The sequence below is a fragment of the Lithobates pipiens genome, unplaced genomic scaffold, assembly GCF_037356315.1.
Source record: "Lithobates pipiens isolate NorthernLeopardFrog02 unplaced genomic scaffold, aLitPip1_a1.2 Scaffold_8, whole genome shotgun sequence".
NCBI lineage: Eukaryota > Metazoa > Chordata > Amphibia > Anura > Ranidae > Lithobates > Lithobates pipiens.
In genome coordinates, this window is record NW_027507903.1 from 656,726,775 (window position 1) to 656,747,683 (window position 20,909).

General features: G+C 42.7%; 2 protein-coding genes across 4 annotated transcripts in view; both read left to right on the forward strand.

The window, feature by feature from the left end:
* The window catches only part of LOC143961742 (asialoglycoprotein receptor 2-like), a 99,875-nt gene extending 79,909 nt beyond the window's left edge, over nt 1–19,966 (forward strand). For all 3 annotated transcript variants that reach the window (XM_077471081.1, XM_077471083.1, XM_077471082.1), the window contains 3 exons: nt 2,591–2,742; nt 17,011–17,117; nt 19,701–19,966. In XM_077471081.1, coding sequence (XP_077327207.1) covers nt 2,591–2,742; nt 17,011–17,117; nt 19,701–19,848 — 407 coding nt within the window. In that variant the 3' untranslated portion in view covers nt 19,849–19,966. The remainder of the gene's footprint in view (nt 1–2,590; nt 2,743–17,010; nt 17,118–19,700) is intronic.
* LOC143964216 (uncharacterized) lies at nt 7,681–10,755 on the forward strand. Its single transcript, XM_077473922.1, has 2 exons — nt 7,681–8,232; nt 10,226–10,755. The coding sequence occupies exons 1-2, from the start codon at nt 7,807–7,809 to the stop codon at nt 10,628–10,630; spliced, it is 831 nt and encodes a 276-aa protein (XP_077330048.1). The 5' UTR covers nt 7,681–7,806; the 3' UTR covers nt 10,631–10,755.
* Nucleotides 19,967–20,909: the final 943 nt, after the last annotated feature.

The window sequence follows — 20,909 nt, forward strand, 5'->3', positions numbered from 1 at the left end:
AGGAACGAGGTTGAAGTTTTTTACACAATTGACATGCCTTGCCAAAACCAACATCGTGTTAAACGTCTCAGCCTCGTTCCTCTACCTGTACCCATCCAGTGGTATTATGATGCTTTATTAAACTGATTGAACCGATGCATTTGTGTGGGTGTGCAGCCTATCCAATTCTTTTGGTCTACATGGTGCGCAGTCATGTTGGAACAGGAAGGGGCCATCCCCAAACTGTTCCCACAAAGTTGGGAGCATAAAATTGTCTAAAATGTCTTGGTATGCTGACGTCTTGAGAGTTTCCATCACTGGAACTAAGGGGCCAAGCCCAACCCCTGAAAAACAACCCCCACACCATAATCCCCCTCCACTAAATGATTTGGACCAGTGCACAAAGCAAAGTCCATAAAGACATGGATGAGCGAGTTTGGAGTGGAGGAACTTGACTGGCCGGCAATCATTTCATGAAGGGGGAATTATGGTGTTGGGTTGTTTTTCAGGGGTTGGGGTTGGGCTTGGCCTCCCTTAGTTCCAGTGAAGGGAACTCTTAAGGCATCAGCATACCAAGACATTTTGGACAATTTAATGCTTCCAAATTTGTGGGAACAGTTTGGGGATGGCCCCTTCTTGTTCCACCATGACTGCCCAACAGTGCACAAATCAAGGTCCATAAAGACATTGATGAGAGAGTTTGGGGTGGAGAAACTTGACAGTCCTGACCTCAACCCAACAGAATACCTTTGGGATTAATTAGAGCACAGACTGCGAGCCAGGCCTCCTCATCCAATATTATTGCCTGACCTCACAAATGCGGTTCTAGAAGAATGGTCCAACATTCCCATAGACACACTCCTAAACCTTGTGGACAGCCTTCCCAGAAGAGCTATTATAGCTGCATAGGGTGGGCCAACTCAATATTGAACCCTACAGACTAAGACTGAGAAGCCATTAAAGTTCATATGAGTGTAAAGGCAGGTGTCGCAATACTTTTGACAATTCAGTGAATGTTCAAATTGTATTGTGGAGATGTGATACTTCAAACATCCCTGATGAAGGAGATTTAGTTTCTCTCGAAATGTATCGGGTGAAAAAAGTCACATCAATTAATTTGTAACATCTAGGACAGTGATGACGAATGGTCACGCGAGAGGGTCCAGGTTCACGGCGGGTAGAGCATGGCCACAAGCAGTGGCAAGGTGCAGGATACTGTCTGCACGAGTGAGTGGGTGGCCCCACAGCCTCCACACGGAAGGCTACAGACCTGACAGCATGGGAGGGAGAGAAGAGCTTCACTGATTACTTGACGGCCGAAGAGGGGCACAGCGGGCACAGCTTCCCTGGCGCCTTCCGGAGCTAGGACTACTCAAACCTCCTCTTCAACAGTAAGGCCCAGAGAACAGGCTGACTGTGGGCCCGTAAGACGAGGACAGGTGGGAGGCGCAGGCTGTGAGGGAGCTGCTGGATGGAACAGAGCAGAGAGCTCTCCTGGATCAAGGACAGAGACAGGTACCGGGCACAATTATACACTGACAACCTGTAGACAAAGACTGGGGCAGGGAGGCAGAGCAGGGACTGCAGAATAGGACAGAGCTAGAGGTCTATCTCTCCTCTCAGCCCCCCCTCTCTCTGTCCCCTTCCCTCTCTCTCACACCCTTCTCTCTCTGCCCCTCCATCTCTCTGTCCCCCCTCTCTTCCAGCTCCCCTCTCTCTCAGCATCTCTCTCACACCCCCTCTCTTCTCTCTGTCCCCTCTCCCTCTCTCTCAGCCCTCTCACTCTCTCTCTCTCTCTCTCTCAGCACCCCTCCCTCTCTCTCAGCTTCCCTCTCTCTCAGCATCTCTCTCACACCCTCTCTCTCTCTCTGCCCCCCCTCCCTCTTTCTCAGCCCCCCTCTCTCTCTCAGCCCCCCTCCCTCTCTCTAAGCCCCCTCCCTCTCAGCATCCACACTCTCTCTCACCCCCTCTCTCTTTCCCCCCTCTCTCTCAGCATCTCTCTCACACCCCTCTCTCTCAGCATCTCTCTCACACCCTCTCTCTCTCTCAGCCCCCCTTCCCTCTCAGCATCTCTCTTACACCGGCTCTCTCTCTCTCACCCCCTCTTTCTCTCTCACAAACCCCCCTCTCTTTCTCACACACACCACTCTCTCTCACAACCCCTCTCTTTTGCTCAGCCCCCCTCTCTCATGAATTTCCATGTTGGCACTTTGCAACACAAAACCAACTTTATTATTTCAGTTTGGGCACTCAGGCTCAAAAAAAGTTCACCGTCACTGATCTAGGACGTTTACAAAGTAATATTTTATGCCGTACTTATATGTTTTTAAATCTTTGTATGATGTTGTACTAATAAACATATTACATAATTTTAAATCAATGTGTTGTGATAATAAGTGTCCTTTAAAATCCCATTAGGGAAATTTACAATTTTTTAGTGATAAAGGGATGCTGGCATGTAGTAGAGTACCCCCATTGCACCCACAAAATTAATGTCTGCATGCTGTGCCTGATTAACTTTTATTATAATTTTACCGTCTTGGCTAAACTATACAGCTATAACCATAACAATCCAGCGTCACCCACCCAATCCTCTTTCTTGCTCCCTCAGGCTCCTCTAATCCATTATGCAGTGAGGGATGGAGACACAATGGACTCAGCTGTTACTACTTGTCTTCAGACTCAATACCATGGAACGCCTCCAAGAAAGAGTGCGAGAACAAGGGGGCCCACCTGGTGGTCATTAATGGCGAGGCAGAGATGGTATGCACAGATATACACTTCCTATTGTATTAGTCCCACTGTCTGATCACATTACTGCCAGCAGTATTTGATTATTATGCTCCCAGCCACACCCTGGGAAGAGATTGTCCAGTTTAGACATGTGCAATTCGTTTAGTTCCAAATTCCTTTTTTCAACGAATTTTGACAAATTCGTTAATTCAGATTTTCCAAATTTCCGAATTTTTTAATTTTTCAGAGTTTTGCGAATTTCCGAAATTACGAATTTCCGAAATTTCGAATTTCAGAATTTCCGGATTTCTGAATTTCGGATTTTCGGATTTCCAAATTTCCGAATTTCTGTTTTTCGGATTTCCAAACTTTCGAATTTCAGATTTTCGGAATTCCGAATTTTCGGAAATTTGGAAATTCGGAAATTCGAAAATCAATAAAAAAGAAAGAAAATCTGTTTAATTCTAAATAATAACTAACTATTAAATTATTGGTATTGGAATTCCCTTTCAAATGTGTCTGTTAGTGAACATAACAAATACGAATTTATCCAAAGTTACTAATTAAATTATCTGAAATAAGGAATGCCACATCTAACCAAATGGAACGTAACGATCTAATAATAATAAAACCTTTTTATTATTATTAATTATTTATTATTAATTATTTATTATTAATTTGTTCCATTCCATTTGTTTAGATGCGGCATTTGTTATTTCAAATAATTTGTAACTTTTGATAAATTCGTACTCTTTATTTTAATAGTTAGATATTAATTAAACTGATTTTCTTTCTTTTTTCTAATTTTAGGACTTTCAAATCTTTGAATTCCCGAATTCCGAAAATCCGAAAATTCAGAGTTCCGATAATCCGAGATTTGGAAATTCGGAAATTCAAAATTCGGAAATTCGAAAAATTCGTAAATACAAAATTCGGAAAATCAAAAATTCGGAAATCCGAAAATTCGAAATTTGGAAATTCGGAAATTCAGAAAATCGGAAATTCGGAAATCCGAAAAATCGAAATGTGAAAATTCCCAAAACATCCGAATTCCAAATTTCTGAAAAAATAAAAAAAACAAATGAAATGAAAACGAAAATGAACTAATTTGCACATGTCTAGTCCAGTTTGCAGGACAACAATCTAAGCACTGGTAGACTGAGAGAGATTATGCCCTTGTACACACGATCGGAGATTCCGGTGGAATGTGTCTGAACTGAGCGTTTTGTCGGATATTCCGACTGCGTGTGGTCTGCATCGGACTGTTTCCGTCGGAATATCGGTCGGACCAAATTTTCCAACTTGCCGGAAATATTTTCCAACAAAATGCTCTGATCGGACATACTCTGATCATGTGTAGAGAATTTCCGATCGGACAAAGTGCCACGCATGCTCAGATCAAATTCCTACATCAAAGCTATTGGCTACTAGCCTGAACATAGTCCCGTCGTAACGAAATAATGTCATCACATTCTGAACGATCGGATTTTCCGACAACTTCGTCCGACCGTGTGTATGCAACATTTTCGGACAAAATCCGTCGGACAAAATTCAACGGATTTGGTTGTCGGAATCTCCGATCGTATGTACAAGGGTTATGACTGAGTCGGGTCAAATGAATAGTTAACCCTTTTCACACACACGGTAGACAACACTACATCTGCACCCTTTATAGAATCTCTTGGTGAAATTCTGACATTTAAAAAAATGTGTTACTTGCTGCCTCATCCAGACAGGAATGTAACAGAGCTTACACTGCTGAAGCTTCTTCACAGAGACAAAGTCCTTTGATTTCTAAATAGAGCGATCAGCTTCACGATTATCAAACATTGAAAAAAAAGGTGTATTAATAATTATACAGACAAAAATTAACTTTAATGGCATCCCAGTCTTATGCTGGCCATACACTATACGGAAAATTGGCCGAATATTGTAGACATTTCATTCGTTTTTCGGCAAGTTAATGGGCACAACTCGTTAATCGTTAGTGATGTTTTTGTGGGAAAAAAATAACCGCATGTTTGGAAAACTTCTGCCGAAGGAACGATAAATTGCAAGGTTAATGCGTTTTTCGTCCGTAAAAAAAAACAAATGGTTGCTACTGCGCATGTGTGAAAAACATTTAACCCGGAAAGTAAATATTCGTGCCAAAGAACATTCACGTCAAAATGTCCACACCAACAACTATATAACCTGCAACCTGGTCAATCGTAATATACCTAACTTGTAAAAAATAGTACAACAGACCAAATATGCATTATTAAAACTTTATTGCAAATAAAAGTAAAGACATTTTTTTGTGCATTTTTTTTTTAAATAGCATCCAAAAATGTTATATTTACATTTTACTACTGAACATTATACATCCATCAACCAATGATTTTTAATTACCGGTATCTCTCATGGTTTTCCAAAATATAATTTTTTGTCAAACATTATCAGTAGTCTTGAGATTTTGGCCTGCATAAAAAACCTGGTTTGAGTTTCTCTTTGAAGTTTGTGATGGCAGTCACCCCTACTATAAGTGCATGTCCACGTATGTGATATTTGTGTGCATAAAAACACTACTATATGTGTTCATACATATTTGACTTGTTGTGTCTGAACACTAGGGATGAGCCGAACACCCCCCCCCCCCCCCCCCCCCCCGGTTTGGTTCACACCAGAACCTGCGAACAGACCTAAAAGTAGTGTGAACTTTAGAACCCTATTAAAGTCTATGGGACTCTGAACGTTCAAAATCAAAAGTTCTCATTTTAAAGGCTAATATGCAAGTTAATGGGTCCTATCAATGCAAAAAAAACTTTTAGAAACTGAAGTTTTTTCAGGAGCAGTGATTTTAATAATACTTAAAGTGAAACAATAAAAGTGTAATATTTCTTTAAATTTTGTACTTGGGGAGTGTGTATAGTCATTGATAAAACAAAATAAAAAAATGCGTGGGGTTCCCCCCAAATTCAATTACCAGGCCCTTCAGGTCTGGTATGGATATTAAGGGGAACTCCACGCCAAATGTAAAAAAAAAAAAATGCCATGGACTTCCCCCCAAAAATCCATACCAGACCCTTTATCCGAGCACGCAACCTGGCAGGTCGCAGGAAAAGAGGGGGAGACGAGAGAGTGCCCTCCCTCCTGAACCATACCAGGCCACATGCCCTCAACATAGGGAAGATGCTTTGGGAGTCTGTGACCCCTCAAAGCACCATGTTCCCATGTTGATGGGGACAAGGGCCTCATCCCTACAACCCTGGCCGGTGGTTGTGGGGGTCTGCATGCGGGGGCTTATCAGAATCTGGAAGCCCCCTTTAACAAGGGGACCCCCAGATCCCAGCCCCCCTCTGTTTGAAATGGTAACGGCCGGGTACATTGTACCCCTACCATTTCACAACGAAGAAGAGATCACCCATCGCTGGATACCAAGAGTGGATTACCACCGCTGGAATCTTTTTTTTATTTTTTTTATTTTTAATAAAGGACTTATCCCAATGGTGTCTGTGGAACTGAACTCTAGAAACATAAAAGAAAAAAAAAAACATGTACAAAAGTGACACGTGTTAAATTTTACATAGTGTGTCAACTACAAACATAAAACTGGTGATAAGTGATCTTTAAGTTTCGCTAACTCTGATGAGCACTTCAAAATATCAGATACCAATCTTTGGGCAGTGAGGGAATATAGTCCCTGTTCACCAGACAGATGATATGCTGTTGAAGATAAGAAGAAATAAAGAAAAAGCAGGAAAATGTTTGGGAAATGGAGTTGATGTTAAAGCGTATGTGTAGTGGATTACCTGTGCTACTTGTGATGGTCTCAGAAGAATGCTGGGCCTGGTCTGCTTCAACATCTGTTATAATTTGGGATGGTTCTGCATCATCATCATCTGGTCCTAGAGCAGTAGCTGGAGTTGTGTCATCAACCAGAACAATATCCATTCCTGTTGTCACAGTTCTGTTCTTAAAGTGTGCTTTCTTGGGTCTTTCTAGGTTTATGAAACAAAAAATCATAAAAAAAGCATGCATGCTAAAGAATATAGTTTGCATTGATGACATTGCCGAGAGACTACATGGATTGCATGCCTCGCTGAGAGAGCAGAAATGTCAGAAAATAAGCTAAAATAACTTTTTGGATATTTCTTTGTATTTTATGCAACTGGGCTTCCTCCCTATGCTTCAAGTCAGACCATCTCTTGCGCAGCTGGTCCTTTGTTCGCTCCATACCATGCTTCTTCTACAGCACATGGACAACCTTCTCCATGATGTTGTCTTTTCTTGTAATAGGCCTGGGGTAGCTTTTGCACCTCCCATCATAACCTTTTTTTCCAGAATCTTCACCGTAGTTTTCATCTCATCCAGGGACATAGGTGTTGCCTTTATTCTAAAACTTTGCAGGCAAAATCGTTTCGGGAACGGCATGCCCCTTTTCTTCAGCCATCGTTCGGTTGCTAAAGATGGTGCCGAATGAAGAGGGACGGAGATTCTAAACTCCCATAAAGCACCATGGTACAGTCCGACCCGGCACACAGAACGTTGTCCGGTATGAAAACAGAACGTACTCTCGCTCGATGTCACTGATCAGCCAAATTATTACACTGACCAATACACAGAAGATTTGTAACAACTGAAGGTAAGCAGACCAGTACAATAGTTATAGGGCAGGGGTGACAAACTCAATTTCATCGTGGTCCGCATCAGCATTATGATTGCCCTCAAAAGGGCCGGTTGTATCTATAAGATTAGATGTCCAGCGCATCCCCTTCCCTTATATTAGATGTCAAGAGCCACCCCACTTTTAGAAGTTGAGTCCCCCACTCTCCCTTACATCACTTTACATCACAGTGCACCACCCCTTCCTCATGCAGCTGCTGGGAAGAAGCTGGATGCATTGCTTGAAAGCAGAAAGTATGGGTCTGGAGGAGGACCAGAGGAGGTCTGGAGCTCTCCTGCAGCTGGAAAGGTGCGAGGGCCACATGAAATGGCCTGGAGGGCCGGATTTGGCACGCAGGCCTTTTGTTTGACATCTGTGTTCTAGGGTATTAATTGTTAGGTGTAGTTTGGCAACTGAACAATGATGCATTGTTTCTTATTACAGGAGCAATGGTGGACAAATTTACCTCACCACATTTCCTGCCACAATTCCTTGAAATGTACCGAGACCTTCCATGTCTATGGAAAGTACACTTCAAAGACTATTCAGACCGTCAAAAACTTAATGAAGCGTATACTAAAATAGTGGAACTATGCACGGTTGTGTATGCCAAAACAGATATATCCTATGTGACCAAAAAAATTGCAAATCTGCGTACTATCTTCAAAAAAGAATTGAATAAAATTAATGAATCCAAAAAATCGAGTGCAGGTGCAGATCAAGTATATGTGCCACGCCTGTGGTATTTTGAGAGTCTACGATTTCTGACTGACCAGGAGGAAGCACGACCCTCTGTGTCAAGTTTAGACAGTATCAGTGGAAATATTTCAGGAGATGAAGAAGAAGAAACATTTGAGGAAATGGCAGACAGTCAGGTAAGTCATCATATTATTTTTTATAATACACTTTTATACGTACAGATCAGAAAATAAAAATTGAAGATAATACATAAAAAAATGCAAAACACATCAAAATTTAAAGTACATGTACCTTTGTACTTTTTTTATTTTTAATGAAAAAATAACATGACACCTGTGTTTAGTACTGAAATAAGATATAAATGCAGCCACTCAAATTTACATATATCATTTAGAGATTATTTTGCCAATCTACTGCTCCACAACCCAGAAAATATTGCATATAATCCAGGCGATTCTGACGAGCGAGTTGACTGGAGAGACGTGGTGGGGCACGGCCTAGGTTTAATGGCCCTTCTGTGTCATTATGCCACTCACCAGGCATGACATCCCCAGACAGAGAATCTTCCCAGTTCACCAGGGATTGTGGCATGTAGCTGGAGCTAGTACGCCTTAAGAAATTATGTAACACACAGCAGCAATGAACTATAGTGTCAATTTGGAGGGGGGGGCTACATTTATTGCTGTATGGAAGATACAAAAGCAGTTGGCCATAATACCAAAAGCATTTTCGACAACTCGTCTAGCATGAGATAACCTGTATTTAAAGATTTTTTTTATCAGTTGTAAGGATTTTAAGGGTAAATGGTTTCAACACAGCAAATGCATCATCTGCAACAAATATGAAGTTTAGTCCTTCCACTGTGTCCTCTTGGCTTGGTAGATTTAGTAGTCTATTTTTTAAACAATGAAAAAAAATGTGGTTTTCTCAATCATTCCCCCATCGGAATTTCGTCCATTTTTGCCAATGTCCACAAAGATAAACTCATACTTTGCATTCACGATTAGACATGTGCAGAGTAAAATATTTTGTTTCGGAATTTCGTTTTTGTCCGAAAAATTAATTTATTTAGTTACTCCCGAAATTCGTTTTTATTTATTTCGTTTTTCGTTCAAAAATTGCATTCGTCTGAAAATCCACATGAATTACGGTCGAATCTATCTTTGAAGGCTTATGGTGTCTGTCGAATGTATAAAGAAGATTAGACAGAGCTAGTATATAGCATACTTTGTGTGAACTTTAGAAACCTATTAAAGTCTATGGGACTCCAACGTTCAAAATCTAAAGTGCTAATTTTAAAGGCTAATATGCAAATTACTGTCCTAAAAAGTGTTTGGGGACCTAGGTCCTGCCCTAGGGGACATGTATCAATGCAAAAAAAAGTTTAAAAAACGGCTGTTTTTTCGTGGGGAGTGATTTTAATAATGATTACAATGAAACAATAAAAGTGTAATATTCCTTTAAATTTCGTAGCTGGGGGGTGTCTATAGTATGCCTGTGAAGGGACGCATGTTTCTGGTGCTTAGAACTGTCCCCGCACAAAGTGTCATTTATGCAGGAACAAAAAGTCCTTTAAAATCACTCGCAGCTATTATGAATTGTTGGCTCCGTAATACAGAGAACACTCATTGAAGGTCATTGATAGGAATTTTTCAAAAGTGTGTTTGTCTTATTTAACAATTTTTTTACACATTCTTTGTGAAATGGTAGACACAGATTGTTATTGTCAGAGTCACGTCGAATCTCCTATTCTATATCGAACTGTTGTAACAAGGAAAACGAAAATAAAGCATTTATTTATGTCGGATCTTTCGTTTTTCTGATTCTGTGCTTTCGTTATCGTTTGTCAAAACGAAAACGAAAATACCTGAAATTTGGACGAAAATGCATTCGGACGAAAACTAATGCACATGTCTATTCACGATTGCCATTAGGACGATGCTAAAGTAGCCTTTATAATTATAATAGAAGGAGCCAGATTTTTCTGGTGGTGTTATGCGAACATGTTTGCCGTCTATGGCACCACCACAGTTGGGAAAATTCCAATTGTTTAGCTGTTGCTTTCCATTCCTCCACAGATGCCGGTAGCTGTGCAATGGTAAAAATATATGTTAAAAAAATGTAAGGCTTAATTCTAGATAAATTTTTTTATTTTTCTTTATTATACAGAATCTATTTGGCAATGAAACACAAACTGTCACATCACCACCAGTAAGCAGGAACAGAAAGAGAAAGACAAGGCAAGATTCTACAAGCAACTTTCTACTACAAGCATCTGCAGCGTTAAATCAGAATGTGAGTGATGAATGTGATGACCTGGGTGCATTCGCTGCCAAGAAAATACGCAGGATGTCAGAAGACCAAAAACAATTACTGGAGCCATTACTCATTCAGCTTCTTAATAAAGGGTTAAGGGGGAAGCTGACCACAAATACGCACTTAGCTGAGCACAAAACCACACACGCCCAATCATCGCAACTACCTCAACAAATGCATCAGTGGCACGTACCATACACACAGCAGGATTGTTCACAAAGCAACTGGGGACATGATTATCAGTACACATCTTCGTGAATCACATACATTTGGTTTAAAAGATGTTATTTTTGTCAGTTTAACATGTTATGAACTAGTTTGAGTTATGATATGTTTAGAGCTTCTAAATTCAAAGTTTAACAAAGCAAGCTGTACAGTGTTTGAGAGTGAAAAATAAAAGCACTGTGTCATTACCTTTAAGTTTCGTCTTGCATGATTCTTATGATGCTTGGCAGGTCTCAGGTATGATGTGGCCAAGCGACTGGGCAGAGATTCCAGTGGTGAATTTGGTGTCTTCAAAATTTCATCCTTTTGCCACAAAACGAAGTGTTGCTACCAGTCTCTGCCCCACTGTGATGCTAGGTCTTAAGACTGTGTCCTTTTTTGTTATGAGGGGTGAAACTTTACTCAGTAGCAGCTGAAAGGACCCATCATCAGGATTGTTTTCATTTAGCTCTCGAACCAATCTCATATGAGAGAGGTCATCACGGTTCTTCAGCCACTCTTTACTCCATAACCTTCGCCTTTTGCTTCTGGGCTCCTCTGCTTGGTGTATAGCCATCATTCCAAGCATTGCTATGGCAATGGTCCTCTCATCCACATCCATATTTAAGGTGGTGCATAGAGATGAGCTTCAAGTTCAAGTCGAACTCATGTTCGACTCGAACATTGCCTGTTTGGCAAACAGTGAACAATTTGGGGTGTTCGCGACAAATTCAAAAAGCCACGGAACACCCTGTGAAAGTCTATGGGAGAAATCTAAAGTGCTAATTTTAAAGACTAATATGCCAGTTAATGTCCTAAAAAGTGTTTGGGGACCTGGGTCCTGCCCCAGGAGACATGTATCAATGTAAAAAAAAGTTTTAAAAATGTCAGTTTTTTCGGGAGCAGTGATTTTAATAATGCTTAAAGTTAAACAATAAAAGTGTAATATTCCTTTAAATTTCATACCTAGGGTATGTCTATAGTATGCCTGTAAAGGGACGGTGATCTCTCCTTCCAGTCCAGCGCAGCGCAGTCCTTTCATCCTCTGTCTCCACTGGCGGAGACACTGCAGGGATCCCGGCAGCCTGACATTTCTTATAGGAGGAGGGCGGGGCCACCCGTCACCTGACCCCGCCCCCTCTGACGCAGGGGGGAAAGCTTTGCTTCCCCAATGACGTGTGGGTGACCCCACCCCCCTCTGATGTAACGCAGGTTTCCGTCACTGATCACCCGTGGCTGGATCAGATCAGCCACCGCTGGACCCCAGAGAGATGATCATCCATCTCTGGATAGCAAGACTGGATTACCACCACTGGAATCTTTATTTTTTTTTAATAAAGGACTTTTTCAAAAGTGTGTTTGTCTTTTTTACATTATTTTACACTTTCTTTGTGAAATGGTAGGGGGACATTTATACCCCCTTACCATTTCAAACAGGAGGGGGCAGGATCTGGGGGTCCCCTTGTTAAAGGGGACTTCCAGATTCTGACAAGCCCCCCACCGCAGACCCCCACAACCACCGGCCAGGGTTGTGGGGAGGAGGTCCTTGTCCTCATCAACATGGGGACAAGGTGCTTTGAGGGGTCTGTGACCCCCAAAGCATCCTCCCAATGTTGAGAGCATGTGGCCTGGTATGGTTCAGGAGGGGGTGCACTCTTGTCCCCCCTCTTTTCCTGCGGCCTGCCAGGTTGCATGCTCGGATAAAGGGTCTGGTATGGATTTTTAGGGGGAACTCCACACCATTTTTTTTTTATTTGGCGTGGAGTTCCCCTTAAAATCCATACCAGACCTGAACCGAACCGGGGGGGTGTTCGGCACATCCTTAGTGGTGCAGTAGATCTCTACTACACACAGTGTTCGTTCTGACGAACATACGTTGATCCTGTGTGCGTATACGTGAACCTCAGGAAGCCACAGTGCAGAGGTCAAACGCATTTTGACACTTCCATTTTATATGCAAAAACCGCACAAAAAGACGATACATTGATGTTCCTAAACGATTTATTGTTCAAAAATCATTACTTACCTGATGACGTGATCATTTGCTCCCACAAATGTATGTTCGTTTTTCGAAAGCCCACTCGGCCGATTTTTTGCATAGTGTATGGCCAGCATTAGTCCGTAGTGTTCAATATTGAGTTGGAAAACCATTTGCAGCTTTAACTCTTCTGGGAAGGCTGTCCACAAGGTTTAGGAGTGTGGCTATGGGAAAGTTTGCCCTTTCTTCTAGAAGCACATTTGTGAGGTCAGGCACTGATGTTGGATGAGAAAGCTTGACTTGCAGTTGCCGATGTCCAGAAGGTTTTGGAGTGGGTCTATGGGAATGTTTGACCATTCTTCCAGAGCATTTGTGAAGGCGGGCACTGATGTTGGATGAGAGTCTGTTTTGCAGTCTCCACTCTAATTCATCCCAAAGATGTTCTATCGGGTTGAGGTCAGGACTCTGAGTCAAGTTCCTCCACCCCAAACTCGCTCCCCCATGTGTTTATGGACCTTGCTTTGTACACTGGTGTGCAGTCATGTTAGAACAGAAAGGGGCCATCCCCAAAATGTTCCCACAAAGTTGGGAGTCTGGAATTGTCCAAAATGTCTTGGTATGCTGACGCCTTAAGAGTTCCCTTCACTGGAACTAAGGGGCCAAGCCCCACACTATAATCCCCACTCCACCAAATGATTTGGACCAGTGCACAAAGGAAGGTCCATAAAGACATTGGAGATTGGGGCCGGGCGCATGGATTAGGGGGGAGATGCCCCTGTGTCCCTAATGGAGCGGCCGCTACTGCAATCCAGTGCTTCTCATCTCTTTTAGTGTTACAATGACGACTTGATGGAGGTTCTGGTTCCTTCCCGGTATATTAAAAAGTAGAAAGAAAAGGTTTTGGCTGGAATTCTATCCAGGCCACTGGCATGTTTAGGAGGTCAGCAAGGAAAACTTACATTCTTCTCTAATTATAGGTTTCCAGAAAAAAAAAAAAAAAAAACTTTCCTATGGATATCCTTCTGGCTTCATGGTTCAAGTATTACCAATACACCTGAGTAATTAAAAAAAAAAAAAAAAAACCTCTTTATTCTATGAATGGGAAATGATCTCTGAATGGAGGATGGGTGGATGATCGTTAGGTCTGCCCCATCTATTCATAGTTGGTGTTCCATTCATAGAAGCTGTAGTATAGCTTCTATGAGCAGCTGGGTGGAAAAGGAGGCCATAATCAATAAATGCCTTTAATTGTGTTAACGCCTACCATGGGGGGCGGGGGGCATGAATGGTGGTGGTCGCACAAGGTGGAGGAAGTTGGTGGCACGGCATTGAAACTTTCACTATCGTGACGCGTTTGTGACTCTTGGACTCACTTGTTTATATTATTTATTTACTGTTTATTTCATTTAAGCGCAACAAACTTGTTCACCTGATTGTAAGTATTTCAAGAGCAGAAGCAGATAACAGGGAACAGGACAAATCACAGAACGCTGTAGATGAGACAGCACTGATCCTGGGTGCTGATCCAGCTTAAATAGCCCATTTGGCCCTTATCTGTCCCGAGATGCTCCGCGCACATGTGTCCACGCACGCACATATTTGTTGAAATTCCGGACATGCGCATATACGTTCGTGCATTACCACGCACTAATGCGCCTCTTCTTCCAGATATTTGGGGAACAGGGATTTGTCTACTGCTAATATTCTGTGTTCTGGCAGAGCCTTCCTGACAGCTCCCAAACTGAACCACAGCTCCGTGTGTCCATTCAGACACTGAGCCGTGGCCCAGCACCACCCCTTTCTCTCCTCATTGGCTGGCTGACTGACTTTAATTGACAGCAGAGGGAGCCAATGGTGCTGCGCTGCTGTCTCAGCTAGGGATGATCTTCGAGTTCGCCTGTTCAGCGAACAATGAACAATTTGGGGTGTTCACGGCAAATTTGAAAAGCCGGAACACCCTGTACAAGTCTATGGGAGAAATCTAAAGTGCTAATTTTAAAGGGTAATATGCAAGTTATTGTCCTAAAAAGTGTTTGGGGACCCGGGTCCTGCCCCAGGGGACATGGATCAATGCAAAAAAAAAGTTTTAAAAACTGCAGTTTTTTCAGAAGCAGTGATTTTAATAATGATTAAAGTGAAACAATAAAAGTGTAATATTCCTTTAAATTTCATAGCTGGGGGGTGTCTATAGTATGCCTGTGAAGGGGCGCATGTTTCCCGTGCTTAGAACTGTCCCTGCACAAAGTGTAATTTTGCAAGGAAAAAAAGTATTTTAAAATCACTTTCCATTGTCGGCTCCCGTAATACAGAGAACACTCAATGAGTGTTCTCTGTATTAGCCGACAATTCATTCATTCATTGATAAAAAAAAAAGCGTGGGGGTTCCCCCTAAATTCAATTACCAGGCCCTTCAGGTCTGGTATGGATATTAAGGGGAACCCCGTGTCAAATAAAAAAAAAATGATGTGGGGGTCCCCCTAAATATCCATACCAGACCCTTCAGGTAACCTGCGTTACATCAGAGGGGGGCGGGGTCACCCATACGTCACTGGGGAACCCCATGGCTTCCCTCACCAGCGTCATAGGGGGCAGGGTCAGGTGACGGGTTGCCCCGCCCTCCTAATATAAGAAAGGTCAGCGCTGGGATCCCCGCAGTGTCTCCGCAGTGGAGACAGAAGACGGATGTATGGACAGCGCTGGACTGAGAGATCCCCCGTCGCTGGATCAGATCAGCCATCGCTGGACCCCGGAGAGATGATCATCCGTCGCTGGATAGCAAAAGTGGATTACCACCGCTGGAATCTTTTTTTTATTTTTTTATTTTTTTTTATTTTTAATAAAGGAATTTTTCAAAAGTGTGTTTGTCTTATTTTTACACTTTCTTTGTGAAATGGTAGGGGTACTTTTGTACCCCCTTACCATTTCAAACAGGGGGGTGGGATCTGGGGGTCCCCTTGTTAAAGGGGGCTTCCAGATTCTGATAAGCTCCCCGCCCCCAGACCCCCACAACCACCGCTCAGGGTTGTGGGGATGAGGCCCCAAAAGCATCCTCCCAATGTTGAGGGCATGTGGCCTGGTACGGTTCAGGAGGGGGGGGCGCTCTCTCGTCCCCCCCTCTTTTCCTGTGGCCTGCCAGGTTGCGTGCTTGGATAAAGGGTCTGGTATGGATTTTTAGGGGGGACCCCCACGTCAATTTTTTTTTGAAAATTTGATGCGGGGTTCCCCTTAATATCCATACCAGACCTGAAGGGCCTGGTAATTGAATTTAGGGGAACCCCCACGCTTTAAAAAAAAAAATTAATTTTTTATCAATGAATAAATTGTCGGCTAATACAGAGAGCACTCATTACGTGTTCTCTGTATTATGGGAGCCGACAATGGAAAGTGATTTTAAAAGACTTTTTTTCCTTGTGAAATGACACTTTGTGCAGGGACAGTTCTAAGCACAGGAAACATGCGCCCCTTCACAGGCATACTATAGACACCCCCAGGTACGAAATTTAAAGGAATATTACACTTTTATTGTTTCACGTTAATCATTATTAAAAAATACGGCCGTTTTTAAAACTTTTTTTTGCATTGATCCATATCCCCTGGGGCAGGACCCGGGTCCCCAAACACTTTTTAGGACAGTAACTTGCATATTAGCTTTTAAAATTAGCACTTTAGATTGTGAACGTTCGAGTCCCATAGACTTTAATATGGTTCTAAAGTTCACACGAAGTTTAGGTCTGTTCACAGGTTCTGGTGCGAACTGAACAGGGGGGTGTTCAGCTCATCCTTAGTCTCAGCCAATGAGGAGGGTAGTCCCGGGCAGCCAAGACACTCCTGTAACATCATTGCATAGAATGCACCTTCTGCCTTTACAATCACTGATTTTATTATCAAATTCCTTAAAACCATAGTACCATCATTAAAATCAAGTCAACAGGATAAACTGGACACATCAAACAGGTAGCAATTGTAAAATACTGTACAAAGAAGCATATGGAACCGACGCGTTTCACAAAAAATTGCTTCCTCGGGGGGGTTCACGATTGATGATGACCTGCTGAGATATATGAAAAACGCTCAACACCACAATATGAATGCAATCTACTCATTGGGGGCAGAACCTCTGGGGGAATCTAGGATGGAAAAGGACCTGGGGGTCCTAGTAGATGGAATGCAATGCCAAACTGCTGCTAACAAAGCAAACAGAATATTGCCATTAAAAAGGGGATCAACTCCAGAGATAAAACAATAATTCTCCCACTCCCACCATGTCTTTGCCTCCGGGGGAAGATCACATTTGTGTTGGGGTGTGACGTGTTCTCATTATTTTAGTGGATTTCCTCCTGGCTCCCCAGTTTCCTACCTAAACCCTAAAATATAAAGGTAGCCCAACTGTCATGTGACCTAATCAGCCATTGTGTGTATAATTCACCTTCTAACAACTTCTATATTTTGTCTTAAGAATTTTCTTCGTGGGATCGCAAACAAACAATCCATTTGGATCGGTCTAACAGATGCGGATGGAACCTGGAGATGGGTGGATGGAACGTCTTATGACATAACTCCAAAGTAAGACATAGAAACCTCAAATATCAGAATTCTTCTCACATATCTCTAAGATCTGGCAAAATGATCTGAAAAGGTGGCACACCGATGGATCCTTGAGCACATTGTTAAGACTTTAATTTACTCCGCCCAGTGCTGTACAATACTTTGCCACCCAGAAAACAATAATGAAATTGAGTGATAAGACTCGGGGTAGATATGTTTTTTTAGTGAAGTCCATGGCAGGTTTAAGGGCCTGGTAGCCCACTTTTATAAAAACAGATTAACGTAAAGTCCATAAACTTTCCCAGCTCACAGCATAAACAGGCAAAAAATATCAAGCCACCTGGCTCTTTCTTCAGCAGTACTTCTGCTCTTAGTAATGTGTCCCTCAGTCCAACGTCTCTTCAATGCACATATCTTCAATCCCATCAATGCACACAGCTCCTCATTAAGGCACACAGCTCCTCATTAAGGCACACGGCTCCTCATTAAGGCACACAGCTCCTCATTAATGTGCCCAGAGATACTGGCTCACACCCGTCTCCTAAGGTGAAGCCCTGTCTCCAGAATGGGAGCGCACCTCCCTCCTGGCTGGAGCCCTGAAATGTTCTCAGTCCTTCACACACACCCTGCTGGTCCTCAACAAAACCCGGACACTGGGTTGGAGATTTCTTCGCTCCCAAGGCACTTTGACATCTCCAAACGTTCAGGAATACCAAAATCCCGGGAAAGCTGTAAAAATTGTTTTTCCAGCTCAAAATCCATACTCCGGAGTCCCGCACTCTGCACATGTGCGAACTCTGTGCTGTTTTTTTCAACCATTTTTCCAGTGGCAGGGCCTCAGTACATGTTTATTAATAATCTATGAGTCAGTCTTTATGAGCAAGACCTTTTGAGCAGAACATACCAGTGGGGGGCTGGGTAGAGGGACTGACTCTGTAATAAAAGGTTCCAGCGGGGTGTCGCCTCTTCTCCTGATCGATGTACTTGATTTTCACCCTCTTGCCTCTTTGTGTGAGTGAAAGGTGAGCATCATAAAACCTGTGGATCCTATTGGAAATGCTTTCATATCCTTAAAGTGATACTAAAGTCTCAGTTTTAAAAACAAATAACAAACATGTCATACTTACCTGCCCTGTTTAATGGTTTTGCACAGAGCAGCTCGGATCCTCCTCTTCATGGGTCCTCTGTCAACATTTCTGGCCCCTTCCTCTTGTTGAGTGGCCCCACAAGGGGGCAAACACGGAGGCACGGTTTAGCCCCACCCTCTCTCTCCTCATTGGCTGACTGATTTGATTGACAACAGCAGGAGCCAATGGCATCATACTTCTGTCTCAGCCAATGAGGAGGGAGAGTCCCAGGCAGCCAAAACACTCCTGTAACATTGCTGGTTCGAGATGGGGCTCAGGTAAGTATTAGGGGGGCTGAGGGAGGCTTCTGCACATAGAAGGCTTTTTATCTTAATTAGGGATGGGCGGAACACCCCCTGGTTCAGTTTTTTTTCCTCCTTCCTGAGCCATGCTAGACCAAATGACCTTAACTTGGAGGGATGCCATGCCAGGGAGGACACCCTGGCAAAGCACTTTATCCTCATGTTAATTCAGATAAGGTTCTGTTCCCCAGGACCATTGCCAATGATTGTGGGGAGAGCTCATCAGAATTTGGAAGCCTGTTAAAAATATGGGGGCCTACACATACCGCCTCCCCTCAATGAGTAGGCGGTGCATATTAACTGTGTAACTCATAAATAAAGACACCCAAATAAAAATTAAAATACCAAAAAAAGAGCCCCTCATCAATCACGGTGCCCTACGCCTGCTTTTAAGAATTAAAAACTGGGTTGACCTGATGTATATGGCTATTCCCAATGGTACTGCTCGCTGAATGACAGTTCCCTGAGCTGTCATCAGCTATATAAGGGAATTGGAGGGGAAAGTAGTGACATCATTGACCAAATATGGCCAGTGACAGTTGCTGTTATCCCTGTCCCTTTGCTAATGTAACTGTAGATTCCTACCCATGTGAGTAATGTGCCAGAGATGGTTGCTAGGGACGCAGCGGGCACCAACACTTGCTGCTGCTTTAGGAACCACTGACAGCAGGAAGCTGTTATATATAGAAGCTGTAGAAATACCACTTCTATAGATGATGCTCAGCTCCCAGGGCAGAGGGGACCAAACGTTTGGCCATTCTTTCAAACACCCTAACAGCCTAGGTTTAAGCCAAACCATTGGCTCATCCCTACTCCTCACGCCAATGTAGGAAAGAGATGAGGGAAAGAACTCCTCACATAGACCAATAGGTAAAGGAGTGAAGGAGAAGAACTTCTCACATGAAGGACCTGGAGGAGAAAACTCTTCACATATTCAATCAGGAAAAGAGTTGGGAGGAAGAGAACATCACATAACTAGGGGCTATGTATGTATGGGGTTGGCCACCTCTGATCTACCCTTAGTAGATTGTAGTAATTGTAGTGTGTGGTCAGTTCTCTTGCAGCCAATCACAGTTGTTGGGCTCACATCGTCTTTAACAGCATTTCTGAGGTCCCAGTTCTGCTCGGTTCCTGTATTGGTCTAAACCCTTATTGTCACTTCTGTCCTTCAGGTTCTGGGAGAAGGGTCAGCCCGATGATTGGAAGGGTCATGTTGTTGGAGGAGGGGAAGACTGTGCTATGTTAAGGCATGGACATGAATGGAATGATGGTCACTGTACTGAAATAATAAAGTACATCTGTGAGAAGAAGATCTTCTGATATGGACTGAAGGACACCAGAGGACACCTGATATCTCTATCTAATGTACCTTTGTTGCTCCTCCATCATACTACAGCCATATAGAATATACTACTGTATAATAAAATGCTGCAGGATATGCTGGGACTTGTTGTTCTTCTAGAATTTAAGGATCTCAGAGCGTCCAATCTGCTGTTTTCAAGTTAAACTCCAACCTTTTCTTTAGTCTTGCACAGTTGTATAGGGTCTTGTATTTCACCACATGCTATGAGCGTCTCACAATGTGCATTAGAAGCTACAAAGAGTCAGATAGAGCCCTGCCTGATTTCTTGGCTGGAGGAGGTCCAGTGTCACCTAGGTCTCTCCTCCCCAGCCTGAGTGTCCCTGACCCACCACAAGTCATTCACTGAATTTCAGTTCTTTCAAACATGGAGGCTCAGCATCACATGTGGGTGTTATCTAGGGTGATCTGCATTCACAAGTGAGTCACCTTCCTTCTTGAGACGTACCATTTCACATGTTATCAACATGGGGGGCGGGGGGGGGGGTACCTTGCCAGAGGGGACAAGGCCTTTAACCAATTTGATACCGGGCACTTTCACCCCCTTCCTGCTCAGGCTGATTTTCATGTTTTAGAGCTCTCTCATTTTCAATGACAATTGTGCGGTCATGCAACGCTGTACCTAAATTAAATTTTTAGAATTTTTTTTCACATAAATAAAGCTTTCTTTTGGGGGTATTTTATCCCCACTGTGTTTTCTACTTTTTTTCAAATAAACAAAAAAAGATGGAAAATTTTGGAAAATAATGTGTTTTTCTTCATTGCTGTTATAAAACTTTGCAAATATATAATTGTTTTTCATAAATTTAGGCCAAAATGTATTCCGCTCCATTTCATTGGTGAAAATAACCCAAATCGGTGTATATTATTTAGTCTATAGGTAAGTTATAGAGTTCACAATCACAAACTATGGCATATATATCTGAAAATTGATCAATCCTGATGTACTGATGGCCAATCTCGATTCTTAAGGCCCAAAGACATCAGGACAGTACAAATACCCACCAAATGGCCCCCTTTT